Source organism: Amblyomma maculatum, chromosome 10, assembly GCF_055883805.1.
Source record: "Amblyomma maculatum isolate TAMU_Amacu chromosome 10, ASM5588380v1, whole genome shotgun sequence".
Taxonomy (NCBI): Eukaryota; Metazoa; Arthropoda; class Arachnida; order Ixodida; family Ixodidae; genus Amblyomma; species Amblyomma maculatum.
The window spans coordinates 146,669,629-146,691,043 of NC_139353.1; the positions used below are offsets into that span (position 1 = coordinate 146,669,629).

The 21,415-nt window shown below is 48.5% G+C and overlaps 1 protein-coding gene across 4 annotated transcripts in view; it reads right to left on the reverse strand.

The window, feature by feature from the left end:
* The window catches only part of LOC146177673 (uncharacterized), a 126,661-nt gene extending 107,444 nt beyond the window's left edge, over positions 1 to 19,217 (reverse strand). Inside the window, exon 1 of one of the 4 annotated variants that reach the window (XR_014701062.1) lies at positions 19,032 to 19,215. Coding sequence is in view for 2 of the 4 variants with exons in the window: in XM_084580532.1 (XP_084436658.1) it covers positions 19,032 to 19,115 (84 nt within the window). In the remaining 2 variants the exon portion in view is untranslated. Of the gene's footprint in view, positions 1 to 19,031 lie in introns of all 4 variants that reach the window. The other 3 variants (XR_014701061.1, XM_084580532.1, XM_084580531.1) reach the window with 3 other exon arrangements.
* Between the last annotated feature and the right edge of the window lie 2,198 nt (positions 19,218 to 21,415).

Here is a 21,415-nt window from a genome sequence, read left to right on the forward strand (position 1 = left end):
TACAACACTCGCTCGCACGGCGTACAGAACACACACTGACTGAAAAGGGTCCGTTTCGGTGGCGGCACGGTCCACTCGGTCCCTCTCGGCGCACCCTCTCCCACCAGATGTCCGGGGTCGGAATGGCCGAGTAACCCGAGAGCTACTTCGCAGTGCGGAGCAGAGCACCCCCCGCCGAGTCCGAGGCGGGACCCTGGAGAGGGTCTGCGCGAATTCCGTCCGTGGGCCGAAAGTGCTTGGCGTCTCTGTCGACAACATTAATAATTTAACAAAGAGCTATAAAACCTGCATAAAGGTATTGTAGCTTGGCTTTAGGCAGAATAGAAGGTATAATAAAAGGACGAAATAAATCTAAAGTACCTGGACATGCACATTTGAAACTGAAAAAAGCATTCGTATGATGCAGCACCACAATTACTCTTGATAGCCTATTGTATTTCCTAATGGCTTAAGGAAGAAAGATATCCTATAAAATTAGGTTTTCGTTGCCATTTATGGGCCTTAAAATCATGGTAAACATAGTTGGATTTATAAAGCGACTGTTGCAAAAACGTATCGCGTTTAGCACGAACAGTTGAATTAGATAGCATGAAAAATGTCGAGCGTTATTCACTCATTAAATTCATTCCTGACTTGAAATCAGGAGCCAGTTACGCACTTAAATATTTATATTCGAACATTGTTTCAATGTTTTTGTTAATAATAATAACAAACGTTTCTTTCTTGTAAAGCTGATATGAACTGTGTTAGGCAAATTCAAATTCATCAAACGTTGGCGCACCAATCAGCGATAATATTCAGGTCTTCCTGATAGCTTTCATCCTCTCGATCACAAGTGTCATGTCTGGCCATCGAAGAACTGGACGGCGTTCAGGAAACAACTAAGAGCGTTTATTCCTGCTACTTGCAAGGCCGCAAGCTGGTTACATTCTGGGATGAAGCTTCCGCGCCAATGGCTTTTATAGCCAGCAGGCACTATCAGATAAGCAATAGCCGAACAGAGCGCGTGCTCCGTTCGGCTGAAGCACACGCGACAGCGTCACGTGTGCTTCAGTTTGCTCCCACGCATCCTCCTCTCAATTAACTGTACGTCCTTTGCCACTTTGCACAATGCAATGGCACTACGGCTAATATCTGTCCGGAGGTCGCCGCCCCCTCAGTGGGTAGTGCCGCTCCATTGGACGGTGGCTTGCTACCGCAGGGGCTGGAGCTGGAGGTGGCTCGATGTCGCTTTCAGGATCTCTAAAATCAGGCACGTAGTCAGTCATCGTACTCTGCTTCGGACCCTCGATGCTGTGATGGAGTTAGTCCTGAGGATGAAGCTAGGTGAACACATCACGATTCGTAAGAACTAGAACCTTGAATGAAACGGGGCCAGACTGCTTGACAATCGTACCGGGAACCCATTTGTCAGGACCTGTGTAGTTGCGTACGGGGACCTCGTCGTGGATGTTGAAAAGCCGCTCTCGCGCTCTGCATCGCACTGTATCGGAGAGATTTTGCTGAGCCACTCTTCCCCCGATTTAAGGCTTGACTATGTCGAGTCTCGTGCGAAGTCTCCTAAGAAAATATTTGCTGGCATTTGTATCGTGTCGCATGCGGCGTGTAAGGTGTCTTGCAGGAAGTGTTTCGGTCGTCCTTTCCACAACGCAGATTTAATTGATTGCACAGATCTCTCCGCAAGGCTATTTGTGCTTGGGTGGTACAGTTCACTCACGATATGACGACCACTGTTGTGGGTAACGATTATCTCGGGTACGCCGAAACGAGAGGTCTTGGAGACACTGGATTGTATGGTAGGTTGTAGTCTTCTATATAACGTACACATCCGGCCATTTTGAATTTGCGTCAACAGCAACCAGGAACATTGTTTTCATTTGTCCAGCGAATTTCAAGTGGACTTTTTGCCAGGGACACGTCGACCAAGACCAAGAATGAATCGGAACTCCCGCTGGTTCGTTCCATTGCTGCTGACATTCTTGATATCTCTTTATGTATTGTTCCAGGTCAGTGTCGATTGCCGGCCACCAGACGCAGTTTCTCGCGAGTTTCTTGCTCCTCACAATACCGGGGTGACCCTGATGCAGTCACGTTGTTTTGGAGGCACAACTACTCTTATGCCGTACATCAAACGCTCTTGATGGACCGTGAGCTCTAGACGTCTGTCAAAGAAAGGTTTCAAATCCTTTTAGGAGACGTCCATCGGCCTGCCAGCACTTGCAAAGTCCAGTACTTTGCTTAATAAACGATCCCGTCTGGTTTCACGAGCGATGTCCTGGCCTGTGACAGGCAGCGTTTCGAAATGCAGCGAATAGAAAGTCTCACTTTCTTCTGCCGATTTCTGCCTACGGTTTTCGAGAGGCTACCGAAATAGGTAATATGCCTTCGCGTTATCACTCGATTTCTTGAACTCAAGAGCGTGTTGTTCGCTGACAACGTCACTGCCCAACGCTGCCATCGCGGGAATGCCAGTTTTCGGGCCAAAAATCGTTTGCAATGTTTTGTAGTCAGTCACGAGCGTGAAGAACCTTCCGTAGACTTAAAACTGGAACTTTTACGCCAAATACCAGGGCAAGGGCTTCTTCGATCTGGCTGTAGTTCTTTTCGGCACTTCATAATGTGCGGGATGCAAATGCAACTGGTCGCACAGATCCATTTGCCTTTTTCTGCGAAAGAACTGCACCTATGCCGCGTTGGGATGCGTTGAAGGCGAGTTGCAGGGGTCGCTTCGGATCGTGAAGGGCGATTATTGGAAGACACGCCATAAATGCTTTTATCTGCTTAAGGCTAGCTTGAAAAATTCATCCCATGTCCACTGCTCGTTTTGTTTAAGCAGTTTGTAGAACATGTGGGCCGTCGTCGTTCACCATCCTAAAGAAATACTGTAGTTTCTGCTTGTCTTTTGGAGCAGGCGCATTTAGCAGTGCCGATACTTCTAAGAGGATGCACAAACACCATCCGTGTTTTTTATATGGCCCAGCTAACAGAGCTGTCGTTGCAAAAACAAGTACTTATCACGCGGATGACTACACCACGTTCTAGTAATCTTGACAACACGGCTTCCAAATTGCGGAAGTCTTCCTCCTTGGTGGGTCTTATCCATGAACAGAATGTCGTCAAGATAGTAGCTGAATCCGTTTAATCATTTCAGCATGTTGTCCACAATTAGTTGAAATACTCCGTATACAATAGGGATTAGAAGCTGTAGGGTCCCTTGCAGCGGTAAAGAATGGTTGGAGACTCTCATCTTTCCTCTGCTCAGTGCGGAACGTACGGGTATCGGGGAATGGAGGTAAAACCGCAGCGATGTAATGATCAAAATTGTCGGCGTCACATTCCGTTGTGGGAAGCGGTAAACGTGAGAGACAGTCCGCGTCAGCGTGCCGGCGTCCACTCTTGTACAAAACTCTATAATCAAACTCTTGTAAACGGATTGCCCACCGTGCAAGACGGCCAGATGGGTCACGGAGGTTTATCAGCCAGCACAGGGAATGATGATCAGTGACCACTGTGAAGGGCCGCCCGTATAGATAACAGCGAAACCGCTGAACGGCGAAAACTACCGCGAGGCATTCTTGCTCAGTAATTGTGTAATTGCGTTCAGGTTTGCTTAAGGAACGACTGGCGTAAGCAATAACATGTTCCTTGTCACCGTAACGCTGAATCAGCACAGCACCAATGCCAACACCACTGGCGTCCGTGTGCAGTTCCGTTGGATCAGAAGGGTTGAAATGTCGGAGAATCGGATGTGACGTTAGTAAAAACTTGAGCTGGCAAAAAGAAGAGTCACACTCTGATGTCCACTCGAAGGGAGCGTCTTTGTGGAGAAGGCACGTAAGCGGGTTAGCAATGCCAGCAAAACGGGGAATGAAGCGGCGGAAATATGAGCACAGTCCTAGAAAACTTCGGAGTTCCTTCGCGTTCTGAGGTGTTGGAAACGATGCAACGGCCGCGGTCTTTTGAGGGTCAGGTCTGACGCCTTCACGATCGACGAGGTGTCCTAGTACCAAAATCTGACGCTCACCGAAGCGACACTTCTCCGAATTAAGTACTAGACCGGCGTTTTTGAAGCAGTCAAGCACGAGAGCGAGGCGTTCGTTGTGCTCTTCGAAGGTCCGGCCAAAAATGACGACATCATCGAGGTAGCACATACATATTTGCCATTTTAGTCCCCGTAGGATAGCGTCCATAAATCTCTCGAAAGTTGCAGGAGCATTGCAGAGCCCGAAAGGCATTACATTAAATTCAAACTGGCCATCGGGTGTGATAAATGCCGTTTTTTCCTTGTCGCCAGGGTGCATAGGGATCTGCCAATATCCCGATCGCAGATCGACGGATGAAAAATATGATGCCGAGAACAGACAATCTATGGCGTCATCGATCCGCGGAAGGGGATACACATCCATCTTTGTTGCAGCATTCAGACGGCGATAGTCGACGCAAAAGCGCCATGTACCATCTTTCTTCTTCACCAGAATTACAGGGGCGGCCCATGGACTGCATGACTCTTGAATAACACCCTTTTCCAGCATATCCCGAACCTGCTCACTGATGACCTGGCGTTCTATTGGTGACACTCTGTACGGCTTCTGTCGAATTGGGTGTGAGTAGCCTGTGTCAATGCGATGCCGGGTACGTGTCACGGGAATGCACCGTGAGCCGCTAGGCTCGGAAAAATCAAATATGGAAGAATACTTGACCAGTAAGGCCTCCAAAGCGTCACGCTGGTCCCTGGTTAGAGAGCGGCTGATCATCCGATGTAGTTGCGAGTCAGGGGCTGGAGCGGCAGCACTTTCGCCAGGTGCATCAGTAACCAAAGCCACCGACGGGGCGTCGTCTTGGCTACAGGTCGCAATCTTCATATTCACAGGCAAAACTACTGGTTGCTAAGAACAATTAATGGCCCACAGCCATAAGCAGCCCTTGACCACCGACAGCAGGCAATGAGGAACCAGAATGTATTTCTTTGCACAGTTAGAATGAAGCGGTGCCACTGTAGCGTCGAAGGTGTCGGAAGCACGGCTGGGGCACAAAACTGGGACGCACACCATAGACAAGGCTGGCACACTGGTATCCTCTGTTACACAGAACACATCCTCACGCACGTGTGGCTTCTCTAAGAGTCCAGAAGGAAGGGAACCATTAACGCAGAGTTCCCCAGAGCGGCAGTCGACCGTAGCGCCACACATTCTCAAAAAGTCAATACCTAGAATTATGTCATGCGTGCATCGCGAAAGCACTGCAAACTCCGCTGCGAATACCGTTCCACCCAGGGACACCGAAGCACTACACATTCCCAGGGGACACAACACCTCACCACCCGCGCCATGAAAATTCACATTTCTGTCCCAAACAAACATAACTTTGCGTCCTAACCGCTTCTTAAACGATAAACTCATTATTGAAATGGTTGCCCCGGTATCCACTAAAGCCATTGTCGCCACACCATTCACAAGCACATAGACCGTGTTCTTTAACATAACAACAGATGGCGGAATTTCTTCAGGCAGCGCACAGTCTCCAGCGGCCTGACCTACAGCGGCCGCGCTGACTAGTTTTCCGGCAAAAGCGATGCCGACCGCCGTCGTGGCCGTGGTGACGGAAAGCGGCGAGCAGAAGAGGCAGGTGGTGGTGAGACACTTCGTTCGGAAGCAGGAGAGTTGTTGCGCGGTCCATTGGTCTGGGGATATTCATACGAAGATGGGGGCCATTGCCAATTAGAGTCGTAGAAACGGTTACGTGGCGGAGCATTTTGGACGGGCCGATCGTAATGGGTGAGTGGGCGGCTGCGGCAGTATCGAGCTATGTGCCCCTCAATGCCGCAGCGTCGGCACACGGGGGCTGTGCGACGAAAAACTTGTTCCCTGGAGGGCTCCGAGGAGACAGGGTGCTTTGGGTAGCGAAACTCATCTTCAGGTCTTCGGGTTGGACGCCGGAAATAGCGAGCAGGTGGTGGTTGTGGATGGTACTCATAGTGCTGATCATAGTGCGACAAGAAGTTAGTCGGGCGCGAGTCGTAGCGAGGCGGGTGACCAGGGCTATCGAACCTTGGCGTCGGGCTGTTGGAGCAAGCGTCCGCGTGTGCCGTATTGATAGAATTCACAACGGGCGTCGAAGGGAGCAAGGAGGGAGGCTCTCGAGAGCCGACAACGTCAGATGGCAAAGATGATGGAGACCGTACAGGGGGCTCAAACCGCTGCAGTTCCTCGCGAACTATTTGCCGGATCGTCGACGACAAGTCCATAAAGTTGTCTTCAATGCTCGCCACAGATGGAACGTTGGCGAGCCGCCCAAATTTTGGCGTTATGCGACGAGTCTTCAATGTCTCGAATGTGCGAACATGCCGAATTACATCACAGACGGCGTTCAGGTCATCTTTGGCAATTAGAAAATTATAAACATCATCTGCGATGCCCTTCAGAAGATGTCCTACTTTATCTTCCTCGGTCATATTAGCGCTTGCAGTTTTGCATAGCTTCAGGACCTCCTCTATGTAAGTTGTGCGTGTTTCCCCAGGTAGCTGAGCTCTGTGCGTAAGCGTGTGTTCAGCTCGCTTCCTTCGTGCAAGACAGTCGCCGAAGCCCTGCCGCAATTCAGTAACGAAACGGTCCCAGGTGGTAAGAGTCTTCGTGGTTTTCGAACCAAACAAGAGCGGTATGGGTTAGAAAGAAAACCACGTTTGCGAGCTTACCTGCGGAGTCCCATCGATTGTAGCAGCTCACCCGTTGGTAGTGGGTCAACCACTCGTCAACGTCCTCGCCTGCCGCTCCCGCGAAAGTCCGGGGCTCCCGATAGTGATGCGAAGAACTGTTCGCTGTGCCCGCAGGCCGGTCTTCATCCTGGATCACCGCGTCACCACGGGCTGCTTGCGGGTCATCGGCCGATTGCCATGGCGCTGGTTTGCGGTTCGAGGCCCGCAAGGCGACGACTCCGGCGAGGCTCCAGTTGTGTCGGTGCTGCCTGTAGCGCCAGGGATCGTTACCCGGCTTCTCCACCACAATGTTACGCCCTTAGCGTCGCGACGGAGACGTTCTAGTCGGTTCAGTACGCTAGGTACACACGGCTAGCGGGAACGACACAAGTGCCACAAGACAAAGGTCGAACGGGTGCGCACACTTCTTCTTCCTCTTCCTTCTTTCTTCCTGCATGCTCTGTTTGAGAACAAGTCCGTAAAAATATGCTTGGCGTCGAAAAACTGCCGAAAGCCAAAAGGGTCATGTTGAACAAACATTGCCATGACGAACACACCCGACCTCCGCCAAAGCTCGTACCGCGTATCACCACCCAGAACGCCAGGCCATCCGCGATGAAGTTAAGGAAATGCTTCGCGATGACGTCATACAGCCCTCGCAGAGTTCCTGGGTGGCACCAGTGGTGCTAGGGAAGAAGAAAGATACAACACTTTATTTCGGTGTCGATTACCGCCACTTGAATGGCATAACGAAGCAGAATGTCTAACTGCTCCCACTCATCGACGACACACTGGATCGGCTTTGCAACGCTAAGTACTTTTAATCGGTGAACCTAAAAAGCGGGTACTGGAAAATTAAGGTTGATGAAAAAAACCGCGAGAAGACAGCGTTTATAACACCAGACGGCCCTTCGGCCTCTGTTTCGCACCAGCCACGTTCCAGCGAGTAGTGGATACTGTACTGGCTGGCTTGAAGTGACAAATTTGTCTGGAAGTGAAGACAACGACTTAGATAATGTCGTTGTCTTCACTTCTAGCTTTGAAGATCACCTGAAAAGTCTTCGGACAGTGCTCGACGCAATGAAGTCGTCAGAGCTAACACTGAAACCCGAGAAATGCCAGTTCGCTTATGAGGAACTGTGGTTTCTAGTTCACATCGTAAGTAAGGATGGTGTTCGCCCAGACCTAGAGAAAACATCTGCTATTGCATAGTTTCCAAAGCCCGTAGACAAGAAAGGTATGAGTAGGTTCCTTGGGTTGTGCGCTTACTATCGACGATTTGTTAAGAATATTTCTCGCATCGCCGAACCGATGACGTTGCTTACAAAGACTGATAGTCCTTTTAAGTGGAAAGCGCCTCAGGCAGAACCTCTGAGCGAGCTTAAGCGCCGCCTACAGTCTTCTCCTGTCCTCGACCACTTTGATGATAACGCTGAGACAGAAATTCACACCGGTGCAAGCAGTGTGGGCCCATGTGCCGTTGTCATTCAGAAGAGTGGCGGACAGGAGAAAATAATCACGTACCCTAGGAGGTTCCTCGCAAAAGCTGAAGCCAGTTATTCGACGACAGAGAAAGAGGGCCTCGCGATAATCTGGGCCACTTCAAAGTTTCGCCAGTACCTATGGGCAACCTGCCATGAGGTTTGCTGTGTCGATCGCCGCGCCGTAACACATATCCTAGCGAGACGAGCAAATAATTCAAGGCGGCTGTTTAGGGCGTTTTCACGCCACCTGCATGAGCTTGCAGGGATCAGATTTCACGCTCTGTCGAAGCTTTGCGTGGCGTGTGTCAGGTAACTGGGCTACATTCAAAGCGCCTGGGCAAGGACGTTATCTGACCCACGCGTACCTACAATGCTGCTGAACATGCTCGGTCGTTTATCGCGAACCAAGCGGCTAACAGCAGCATTTTTGAATCACGCTGCGGAATAATATCAGCGCTACCTATACAGTGAAGGTTCCATATATGGCCGACCATTTAAGGTGGTAAGCAATCACCACGCACTCTGCTGGTTTGCAACTTGAAATACCCCTCCGGTCGTCTTAAACGATGGAGCTTACGCCTCCAAAAAATTGACATCAAGGTGGTCTACCAGTCTGGTCTACAAGTCTGGTCGCAAGCATTCCGACGCAGACTGCTTGTCAGGGCACTTTTTGAAGCAGCCCCGAAGGGGGATAACGATGATGCCTTCTTAGGTCCGGTAAGCACCAGCAATTTTGCGCAGCAGCAGCGCTCGGACTCTCAGCTGAGACACCTAGCGGACTATCTAGATGGCAAGACCGTTTCTCCCCCGATTGTGTTCAGGAGTCAGTTGTCATCCTTCACATTGCACAGCGACGTCCTAGTGAAGAGCTTCGCAGCCAACAGAACGACATATCTTCTTGTGCCGAAGCAACTACGAAAAGAAGTTTTGCAGGCTCTCCACGACGAGCCGACACCAGGGCATCTTGGAATGGAGCACACCTACCTGCCGATGTCTCACATTACAGGTAAACGTGCCGTGAGTGTCAGCAACGCAAAACGCCTCCAATCAGACCTATTGGGCTTCTGCACCCCCTGCCGTCCCCGAGCAAACATTTTCAGGAGATTGGGATGAATATCCTCGGCCCCTTTCCGACTTTATCTGCGGTTAACAAATGGATCGTCGTGGCAACTGACTACTTCATCCGCTACGCCGAAGCAAAAGCACTGTTAACTGGTACCGCGGAAGAAGCCGCCAAGTTTTTCGTCAAGCGCATTCTCCTGCTACACGGCGCCATCGAAGTACTCATCACGACAGGGGAACAGCATTTACGGCGGAACTCACTGAAGCCATCTAGCCATTTTACTATTTTATTCGTCCTCTCGAACTGAGAAAAAAAAACATAAAAAAGGAGAGGGAGCCCGGACAAACAAAAGCATTGCCAGGCCTAAAACCAATTGAAAATAAAAGAGCAGAAGCTCCAGATAACAAAAACTCTTTTTTCAAAAAGCGAAGTAAGGTATTAAAAAGCAACTAGGTCCATGTCGCAAGGTGGTCCACCCTGGCCTAAGAAGAATAAAAAGAAAAACCAGAAGGTACATTCCGCACCTGCAAATGAAACAGAAACAGGAACCAGAACCAGAAAAGGAATACTAGCAAAACGACAGTCATACAAAATGACGAATAACGTACGGAGAGAGAAGCAGACGTACGTACTTCTAGCTATAACGCGGCTGCCCATGTGCGCCGGGAACCACGTGTGCTGCGTCCTCCGTCATTTTGCGCTCTCTTTCACTCAAACGTGAATTACAGCCAACTAGCCACAATTTACCATTAAACTACTAACGCACATTCTGCCATCACAAACAGGGCCACCTTTTGCCTGTTCCTTTGTTCCTGTAGCAGTGTCTGCGCGGTTAGATCTCCAGTCCGCTTTTAGACAAGCTGCGGTACAGAGCGGTGTTGTAAGGCATGCTTGCTGCACAAGAGAGGAAGAATAGATTAGAAAGGCGGGGAGGTTAACTAGGTGATTCCTAGTAGGCTACACCGCATGTTGGGAGGGGAACAAAGGGAGAAAAAGGAAAGAAAGAGCGCCAAGGAAAGGAGTCTGTCACTTGTCCAGAGATCTATAGTAAAAGGGGGTAGAGAGCGTAGGATTCTTGAACTCAACCCCGAGTCCATTAAAATCTTAAGTAGCGCCTTCACCGTTTTCTTTCCTAATGAAGGTGTCGTCCAAGGCCCAGGAATCTTAGCTTGTGTAGGAGGGCGCGAGTATAAGCAGCCGAATGTAGCAGCCAGGAAGGCACGCTCACGCTCAAATTGAGGGCGGTCACGAAGTCTGTGCGCATTCATTTCAACACACCCGCCCTGCTCACACGTTGGAGAGTCTGTCATTCCGATAGGCGTTTATAAACTCCACTCGTAGCCACAGCGACACAACATTGTAGCATTCACAGCGGGGGAGGCCGAATGGTACCTGCGGTTGAAGTAACTGGTCAAAGTGGTACGAGCGGGACATCTAGCCTCCAGGCGTTGACCATGATTGTCTAGCCACATTTCAGGCGATGAGTAGAAGGTGCCTTGCTGCGTCGGCTCTTGTCAATCGTATCTCGACAATGTTTGTTGTTTCGTCAGCCGGTCGAGCAGCGTCGTCAGCAGAGCTGTTTCCAACAATTCCACTATGGCATGGTATCCACTGGTAGATGATTTTGTTACCCTCTTGTAATGCCTGGTGGTGCAGGTGTCGAACCACCGCTACACGTTGCTCACGGTCGCCACGGCTCAAGACCAATTAAAGACATTTAGGGCAGGTTTGTAATCACGGAACACAGCCCATTTTTGAGGAGTCTGTCAAGCGATATACTTTACAGCAGCGCACGAATTGGGGCTAGTCCTGCTCCAGTTGAGGTAGTCTTACGCGAAATTAGATGGTAATGTTTGCTTGTCTCGCAGGAACGACAACAGCGCAATCAGAACTTTTAGGGGTTACCAAGCCATCCGTTGAAAAGTGAATACGGTCCCAAAAGTGACTGTTTAGCATGAAAAGTGTCAGCGTCTAAAGGGCTTGCGTTGATAAATTCGATTTGTTCGATATCACCGGAATAGCAAGGCGCACACATGGGAGCTGCAGACACCACAGTGGCGACGGAAGTCGTGCTGCCAGAGTGAGCTGTTTTGGGATGGAAGACTGGTAAGTTGCTGTGATATTTGCAAACGCAGAATGTGGTTTCTGCAAAGGCATCTGCGCAAGACGATGCCGTGGAACTCTTGCAATATGTTGTATGTGCATTCGCAATGAGTCTAGGGCAATATGCGTCGAAAGCGGGTAGCCTGGCGAGTGCGATACTTCCCATTGTTGATACGTTCGGAGAGAGGCCCAGAGATGTGCGAAGGACCTGATCCATGCACTGCCTAAAGGGCACGAAAGTTATTCTTGCACGTGTTTGAAAGTGCGGGCGTACTGTGGCGTACGGGCGGGCATACGTATATGAATTCATAGATTTGCGTATAATGCCACTGGCGCGCACTTTTCCGCTGAAACACTGAGACCTTGCTTCTGAAGCTAAGACGTAGTTGGTGTTGCTGCCCTTTGAAGTCTTGCACTCACCATGTGACGCATCGCAGAGGAGGCCCAAACGCAGATGTCATCGGCGTAAAATGATATCTGGACAGTGGAAGGGAGGTTCTGTGGGAGGACGATGAGTGTTATATTAAACAAAGTAGGGGTGAGCACATTACCCGGGGGCACACGTCGCGATGGGTATAATACTGTGGAGGCGAGCCATATTTAATCAGAATAAATAATGGTCTTCTTGTCAGATAGCTCTCTATCCTCGCAAACATCCGACCACCGATGCCAACAGTTTCCAGCTCATCAAATATGGCTTCATGGGCCACGTTGTATTAGGTACATTGGACTTCAAGAAAGAGCACCACGGACAGACGCTGCATTCGTTTCTATTGCTGAACCGTGAACACGAGGTCAACGAAGTTATCAAAAAAGGAGCGCCCCCCCTCCCCCTGAAAGCCGGCCATTGCTTTGGGGAATACTGTAAAGTGCTTGCGGCACCACTGAAGGCGCGTCAAAACCATTCTTCTCATAACCTTTCCCACAAAGCTGGCCAAAGCTATTGCCCTGTAGGATGTGAGCTCGAGCAGAAAACCAGGGAAATCTCTGCTCGAGCTCTTGCTGTGCAATAATGGCAGCAAATCATAGGCCTGGGTTCCACCGCATCGAACAGCGCTAGAAAACACGAGGAGATGTTAGCTGAGAGTGAACGCTCATCCTGTGTCGTCCTTGCTTCCGTCCTCGTGTTTTGCCGCACTGCTCGATGCGATGGATCGTTACCACCTCGCACAAACTTTTATAGACATAGTATACCACGCTGTCCAGTATGCGGGTTTCACACATTACAACCAGCGTGCTGGGCTCCGCTCCAATTGACGTCTCTTAATAGCTAACGCCGACGGGTTGGCTAACGCGTTAAAGGGGTCATGCAATGCCTAAAACGGGGTAAAGCAAATCGGTCGAGAGATAGGTACTCCCCCACAGGTCAATTCACCGCAAGAATTTTTTAGCTAGCTTCATCAACACCAGAGATATCGGCGAATAAAAATGGCGCTCCTCCTCGCTCCCCTCAACTCAAGACTCCGAGACACCAGAAAAAAAAAAAACGAAGAAAACAGCTCGGGAACTCCGCCCCGCTAGCCCCGCCCACGAAGCTTCATCGGGTGACGCTCGGTTCTCAGACTTCCGGTCGTCGCGCCTGTTTTCCCAGGAGCGTCGCCCATGCATTCACGGTCTCTGCCTTTCCCGTCCCGTCTGCGTTTGCATTGCTTTCAACCTTGCCTGCTGTCTTCCTCGGCCGCCGGTGTCTTCAGTTTCTTGACCTCTCGGAATTGTGTGCGACAGCAGCCCGAACGACTCGGGTCGTTCGCGAGCGCATACCTGCAGGTGGGAGTCCACACATAGCGGCGGCCGCCGCGGAGGGAGCACTTTCCTTCATATCCCTGTCCCATTCAGCGCAAATTAGCGTGCACTCCTGCCGAGCACGGCTTTCTACAAGACCGCTTTCTTCTCTCGCGCTGCCTGGGTCAGTCTGTTTGGTACCGTCTTCTGCGGTTTGACCAACGGCGGCCGGTGACCCCTCGCGGAGTTGACGCGATAGCATCGACTCTGCATGGATGCTGGCAGACGATCGAGCGTGCGAGTTGCCCGCGTGCAAACATATGTCGTCGTCACTTTTAGTCCGGAGCTGCTTTCATTATGGTCGGCGAGAGGCATCTCTTGTGCATAACGAATGGAATGTATACGCGTAAGTACGTATCACCGACGAGAGCACGGACGAATGATCACTACAGAGTTGATATCGGATGACAGGTGAGCACGTATTAATTGTTCCGCGAATCTTAAAATTGAGGTTAACAAAAAGAATAGTGTAGTGTTTTTTTTTTGTTTTTTGACGTCCTTTCGAACATCGTTTAAGAAGTGCCAATGCGCAGCGTGCACGCGTGTTTATCTCATGTGTACGCATCGTCCGAGCCAGAATCGACAGCGCAAAACATCAGCAAAGCAGCTCGGCACATTCAGTTCGGCAGCGCAGGTTGCCACTGATTTTCGCAACGACACGCAAGAATCGCGCACATGAGCATGCGAGCGGCTACGCTAGAGACGCAGCGAAGCGGGTGATTCCAAAACGCCGTCCGCCGTGGCTTCGACGCAAATAAGGCCTAGCGACGACCAGGGAGCAGCGCACGATCGGAGTGCCGTCGGTCGCAGCGCCCGCGGACGGCATCTCTGCGGTAACCTGGCGACATCCGGTGCTGCACATAAGCGGTGCGAATTTGTGTACTTTCGCGATGAAGCTGAGGACAGACCTTTTTTGACGCACGTTTCATTTACACGAAGGTTAATGCTGCCTTTTTAATCGGTACGGTGTTGAATCGGACCTGCGTGCTCTTTTCGCACTGCTGCACCGACGCGCACTTTCAGTCGGACGCACATTTACTTATTTATTTATCTATTAATACTGCAATCCCAGGAAGGGATTTTCGCAGGGTGAGCATACAGAAAATAGGTAAGTACAAATATTACAAATAAGTACAAAGTCCACAAATTAATAATAAGCAACAAAACACGACAGCAAAAATGAAAGGCTCAATGACGTAACACAACAAAAAAAGTACACTAAGGTTTGGGGCATATAAATACACTACTATCAAGTCATCAGTGAACATGGTCAACAGGGAATTAATTAAATGAAGAAAGAGCACCAGAACGATCACAATGTTAAATTCAGTTCAAAAATGGGAACCGGGAATGCATGACAGAGGACATTATTGTGCACTGAGGTTGCCGATGTTACAGATAGCTGTAAGACTTCGTTGATTCCACTCCGTTACTGTTCGCGGAAAAAAAGAATATTTAAAGCAGTTATTACGCTGGGTGAAAGGGGTGATTGTAAGATTGTGACGTTGTCTTGTAGAATAACCTGAAGAGAAAGATATTAGTCCATGAATGTTAATTTTAAAATGACCTGTGACCAATTGGTATAAGAACTTTAGTCGGGAAACGCGATTCCTTTCGGTTATAGATATTAAAGCAGCCCTGTTTAAGAGGTCACTTACTGATGTGCGTCCATAGCTGTTGTAAACAAAACGTACTGCTTTCTTTTGTATTTTTTTAATTTTATTTACGTTTGTTTTGGTGAATGGATCCCAAATTATTGCCACATAATCTAATATTGGAAGGACAATCGATTTATACGCTAGAAGCCGAACTCGGGGTGTGGAAAGTCTCAATGCACGCCTAAAAAAAAAATAGTTTACGGTTTGCATTATTTACAGTTTGATCAATATGTTTAGTCCAGTCAAGGTTGTTAGTAATCCATAGCCATAGATATTTGTAGTGTGAGACTTCGGAAAGAATGTTGTTATCAAGTGAATATTGGAACATCAGTGGACTTTTCTTGTGAGTGATTCTCATATACACGGTTTTTTGAAAGTTGATAGGCATCTGCCATGCATCACACCAGGCACTAATTTTCTGAAAAGCCTCATTAAGTTTTACCTGATCGGACATATGTTTAATTTCGGAGTATAGCACACAATCATCCGCGTTTAGTTTAATATTAACTGGAATGTCTTTCACGATGTCGTTAATGTATATGATAAACAAGAGTGGCCCACGAGATAGGAAGTGCTTAGTTTAGGAAGTGCCAGTGCGTAACGTGCACGCGTGTGTTATCTCATGTGTACGCATCGGCCGATCCAGAAACAACGGCGCAAAACATCAGCAAAGCAGCTCGCCACATGCAGTTCGGCAGCGCAGGTTGTCAGTTTTCCGAAGCTACACGCAAGAATCGTGCACAGGAGCACGCGAGCGACTACACTAGAGACGAAGCGAAGTGGACGATTCTAAAATGCCGTCCGCCGTGGCTGCGATGCAAAAAAAACAAGGCCTATCGACGAGCAGGGAGCAGCGCACGACCGGAGTGCCGTCGGCCGCAGCGCCCGCGCCTGGCGGCATCGGGTGCTGCACTTAAGCGGTGCGAATTTGTGTACTTTCACGATGAAGCTGAGGGTACACCTTTTTTTGACGCTCATTCCATTTAATTATTAACACGCCGCACAAATGGTCGATGCGGCAAAGACGAGACGGGACTACAGTACGCTGCTGCGCCGTCGGTCGGTACATAAAGGTTGATACTGCCTATTTAATCGGTACGGTGTTAAATCGGACCAGCTGGTGCTCTTTTCGCACTCCTGCACCGACGCGCACTTTCAGTCGGATGCCACCACCTTTTCGGTTAACATCGCGAACCGAAGCGCCAAGCTCGGGTTCACGCATGCATTGCAGCACTCGAGCAGACGACTTTCACAGCTACCGGAAGTGTGTCCGTGACGTAGTGGCCGTCGCGGCTGCAGCCAATGGCAGCCTGTCGTGGCCTGTCACTCTGGGACTGGTGACGTAGGAAATCACGACAGAATAGTCCCAAATTTCGCCGACACGCGGAAATGGCGCAGCTCGCGAATTTCAAAAAACGCTGCTTTTAAAAATTAATAACAAATCGCTGCATTTTTTCCGATGAGTTTTACTTTGAACGAATGCTCGGAAGCATTTGTTCTGCGCATTGAAAACGTTTGTCAGTGGCCTTTCTAGCCGTTTCATGCCCCCTTTAAAGCACTCGAATATTGAACACAGGAACACGGATTTGAATCGACGCCGTGGTTGGCGCTTTAAAAATACAGATGGCTTAACTCAGTTAATCACGGAATATCGAGCAACAGCAGCAGGGCGTTTCGGAAGGATTGTGTTTGCTGTGTCTCAATTATTAAACATCCCGCGCCCCTTGTCTAACACGACCACAGTTGCGTTGAACGCCTTTAGGTTAACTGGGGTTCTATATAATTGCTCTGCAGGAAAGGAAAAGCGCAGTATCTGCCACACTTGTTTCTGTGGGCACCTGAATTCCCTTGGAAAGGTCCAAGATGAAATGGGCTTCAGACATCGAGTTCTTGCGAGAATGCGGGTAGTAGTGCTGCAGCACTACAAATGCAGGCGGAAAGTAAGCCACCCGTGAACTGTGCGATGTCAGTGTACATTCAAGAACCACAGGTGGCCACTGTATGTTAGTAAGGCCCTACGCTATTTCATTCCTTAAAGATAAGAGTGCCAGCGAGAGGAGCATATGGATGTGGAACCTAATCTGTCACCCTCGAAGCCAAAGCGAAATCTTGTACTTTAGTATTCTGGAATATTAAGAATATTTTCTAGACGTCACTGTGTAATGACTTTAAAAGATTTCTCGAAAGTTTAGTTACTATATCATGTGCTCTCTTACATGGTCGAAGTTAATCTTCATCACAAGTGTGCTTTTCTTTGATACCTTCAATTTGTATCGACCTCGTATCGGCCTCATAGGATGCAGGGCATTATTGGTTTCAGTGTTCATTTTAAAGAAATATTTTACATTGGCGACTATGGAGTCTTGTCTTCAGATCAGGGCTGTGGCGGGGCGATTGGCGACTATGGTAGCCTTGTCTTCAGATCAAGGCTGTGGGCGGGGCAGCGGTAGCTGCGGTTGGTCGAATCTGGGCGGAAAGGCTGGGGCGAAGCTGCGCGGCCATATCCCCGGGCTCTCGGGCGATGGTCGCGGCGTACGCATGGCGTCGACGCTCCAAGGTGAGGATGATGATGACGTATACCACACCTTCAACCAAAATGTTGCGTGGCGACAAGCAAGAAAACGGCACAACATGGCGACAGGGTGATAGATGATTTAATGGCTGGCCTAGCGCGAGGGCTCCTCTCGCTCCACTGCCGATCTTCTTTCCCGGAACAATATTATACAAGAAAATGTCATAATGTTACCGTACCCCGCCGGGGTGGCGCAGTGGTAAGACGCCCGACTACTGTGCTGGAGTTCCCGGGTTCGAACCCGACCTCGGCGGCTGCGTTTCGATGGAGGCGAAACGAAGTGGCGTCCGTGTGCTGTGCGATGTCAGCGCACGTTAAAGATCCCCAGGTGGTCGCAATTACTCCGTAGCCCTCCACTACGGCTCCCCTTTCTCTCTTTCCACTTTCACTCCCACCTTCTTCCCTTCCCTTACGGCGCGGTTGCGGTGTCCACAGAAAAGTGAGACAGTTACCGCGCTTTTCCTTTCCTATAAATAAATGGTTGGTTGGTTGCCGGGGTGGCGCAGTGGTTACGGCGCTGGAATACTGTTCCCAAGGACGCGGGATCGAATCCCGGCCTCGGCGGCAGCTTTTCGATGGAGGCGAAAAGAAAGGCGCCCGTGTGCTGTGCGATGTCAGCGCACGTTAAAGAACCTCAGGTGGTCCAAATTTCCGGAGTCCTCCACTACGGCGTCTCTCATAGCCTGAGTTGCTTTGGGACGTTAAACCCCACAAACCAACCAACCAACCTAAATAAATCAGTTATACTCCTAATGTTACCGTGCCTTTCCCTTCCTATAAATAAATTAGTCATAATGGTACATGTTAGCGCAAGTTAAAGATCTCCAGGTGGTCGAAATTACTCCGTAGCCCTCCACTACGGCTCCTCTTTCTCTCTTTCTACTTTCCCTCCCACTTTCTTTTCTTCCCTTACGGCGCGGTTGAGGTGTCCACAGAAAACAAGTGAGACAGTTACCGCGCCTTTCACTTCCTATAAATCAATCAATCATAATGGTACATCTTTAGCTTCGCCATTGATAGTGCCGTGCTCTTCGCATATTAGGCCATGACCACTTTTCACAAACAAAAGACTTACCGGGCTAACGTTTAATTTCGGATTATGTACTACTTAGATGCTGAGCCCTCATATAATGAGATATAATGAGATAAAACCCAGGCATTTCACGAGGTGAAGTGCCGATCTTCTAAATAGCATTCTGATATGGCTTCAAATTGTGGTGCGGCTACAGTAAGCAACCCGCCGCCCAAAAACATATGAAAACTTCACGAAAAGCTCCTTTATATAATTCACACGGTTGGAGAATGGCAGGTACAATGTTAAGATATAGGAATCATGCAGAGTGGGTCAAACAAATAACTCGAATTAATGAAATTCTAGTTGAAATCAAGACGAAATGGGTATGAGCAGGGCATGTAGTGCGGAGAGAGGATACCGGATGGGCGTTAACAGTGACATATAGGTTTTTAAGGGAGGAAAACTGTAGCAGGGGTTAAAGAAAATTGGATGGGAGGATGAGGTAAATGGGTTATCAGGGATCAAGAGGATGCAGCTGGTACAGGATCGGGGTAATTGCAAGAATATGGGAGTACTCTGCGCTGCAGAAGGCCTAGGCCGGCTGACGACGAGAATGATGATGTACTATTTTCTGATTGCGTACAAAAATATACGGAGGCTTACCTTTGTGGCCTCGCTAGAAGATTCTTCTGCAGCTGATTTGCTAAGTATGTTAGCCATCAGGAATACAAAGCCTGAAAAAATCATAGCTATAATAATCTTTTCACGATTTTCAGTAACAATTGAAGACCTCCAGCTGTAACGAACTACTATGGTGACGAGCGCTGCAAGAATACGTATACTTAGCAGATTGGCTTCTCTAAATGCAGCAATCTGTAGGAACAGCTGCAGAGTTTTTCATCATCGTAATCACGAACTGCCACGCCTGCAAAGGGCAAACTATTTTCATCGAGAAATGAAGCTTCTGGTGCTTATTGGCTTGTCAGCATTGTGAAAATGTAAATGTCAATCTCCGTATCTTTTGATCGAATTAAGCCTACAAAAGTGTACTATTAGTAATTTGCCTTCGTTATTTTTCTGCGAGTTTGATTTTCACAATAACGATGGAGGCATATAACCCTTTCGTGCGCCCTATCGGCTAGGAGTATATTTGCTTCTAGTATTAATGCTTGCTCGTGACATCTTTTAAACCTACTTGAGCTAGGAATATTTTATAATTTCTAACTTCTGAGAAAGAAGCTGCGAAAACACTGCTTAATAATTGTACAAAGTTGTTGCCGCCACCAGATGCTCTAAGAGGCTTGTAGATGCTGTTACTGTTCAACTTTCTTGAAATTGTCCTCATTTTTGCTTTTTTCTGCTTCTAATTCTTCTGATGCTTCTTATGATTTAAAACGAGCTGCAGAAAAACGTTTGAAATCCGAGAGCATCCTAAGTGGCATGCTCATGTAGTCACTGCCAATAAAAAATATTGGTATACAGGGCGGTCTCACCTACGCCTTAAAAGGTAGCTGTTAGGGGTACCTATGTGTCAAAGTCACTGATACTGCGCACAAAAGAAAGTAATTAGGCATTATACCTGCTAAATATACGTGTGAAATGAAGAGAGACCAATGGGCGCTCGAGAAAGATTGGTGTGCTAGCTTGTTAGTTTGTGTTTTCTTTATTCGTCCTGATTTGATTTTGCATGCTTATCATGAGAGACATTCTAGTGGAAATTAAGAAGAAATGGACATGGGCAGGACATGTAGTGCGAAGAGAGGATAACCGATGATCGCTGAGGGTAACAAACTGGATTTCAAGGCAAGGAAAGCTTAGCAGGGCGCGGCAGAAAGTTAGGTGGGCGGATGGGATTAAGAAGTTCGCAGGGGTCAAGTGGATGCAGCTAGCACATAACCGGGTTAAGTGGAGAAATATGGGAGAGACCTTTGTCCTGCAGTGGGTATAGTCAGGCTGATGATGATGATGATTTGATTTTGTACTGTATTAAAAAATGCGTTGAAACCAAAAGTATTCATGCTTTTCACCACCTTCAATTTACTCTGCAGAGGGCAGTGACAATTGTTGCTTACATTTAAAGCGTTCGGGAAATCTCGGCATTGGACACAGGGCTCACTAACTGCCCTCTCATTTGGTGTACATGCATTTGTTTCAGCATTGGGGAGTTAAAACTTAGCCACACCCCTTAAACTATACCTCTTTTAGCCGCATCCGCCGCTTCCAGAATCTAAAATGTTGTGTGATAAAGTGCTTCGGGCTAAAGTAGTACCAACACTATGCGATTGAATACTCGAACAGATTTTATAATGACCAGAGCCAGCCCGATATTATGAATGCTAAACACAAATCGGTACCTGTTATTGACGACAGCTACAGTAATAAATGGCAAAGCCTTGTTTGTCATACACATGTATATTTATCATTGTGTACGGGCGTCGCATTAGCTTGTAAACTCCAAATAACTAATATTTCAGGAGTAAAAGTGTACATAAAGCACAATTGCCACTGTGTAACGCCAGATCGACCGAAAATTGATATGGTATTTTCTTTTTCAGACGCATCGATGTAACATATTCTACAGATTCATCCATGCCTGTAAAGCTATACATAAATTCGTTTTATGTTTCTACATGAGAGATCTTGAGAGGAAATTACTATAAGAGGATGGAGGAAAAAACTTCATTAACTCACGCAATGGCTTGCGTTCGAGATAAGCGTTCGATATACTGCTATAGTTTGAACATGATCTTCAGATAGACGTGCATTGCTTGGATCCATGAGCTTAACAGTTTGCGTCCTCTGAACGTTGTGTTTGCAATCGCTAGCCGCACGCGTATTCCTCAAGAAGAGAAGGAGAAGGCATGATGAGTCAATGGCTCGTGGACGGGGACGGTGGCTGCTTCGCTGTAACGTTTTCTGCAATCTCATTCTATCGCGATGTTTGTATGTCACGGCTCCGGAAGGGGTGCGAGACACCTTCTCGAACCGAGGCAAAGGTAGTTGCATCTTTGACACCCAGCGTTAGCCGGTTATGTTCAGCGTTGCGA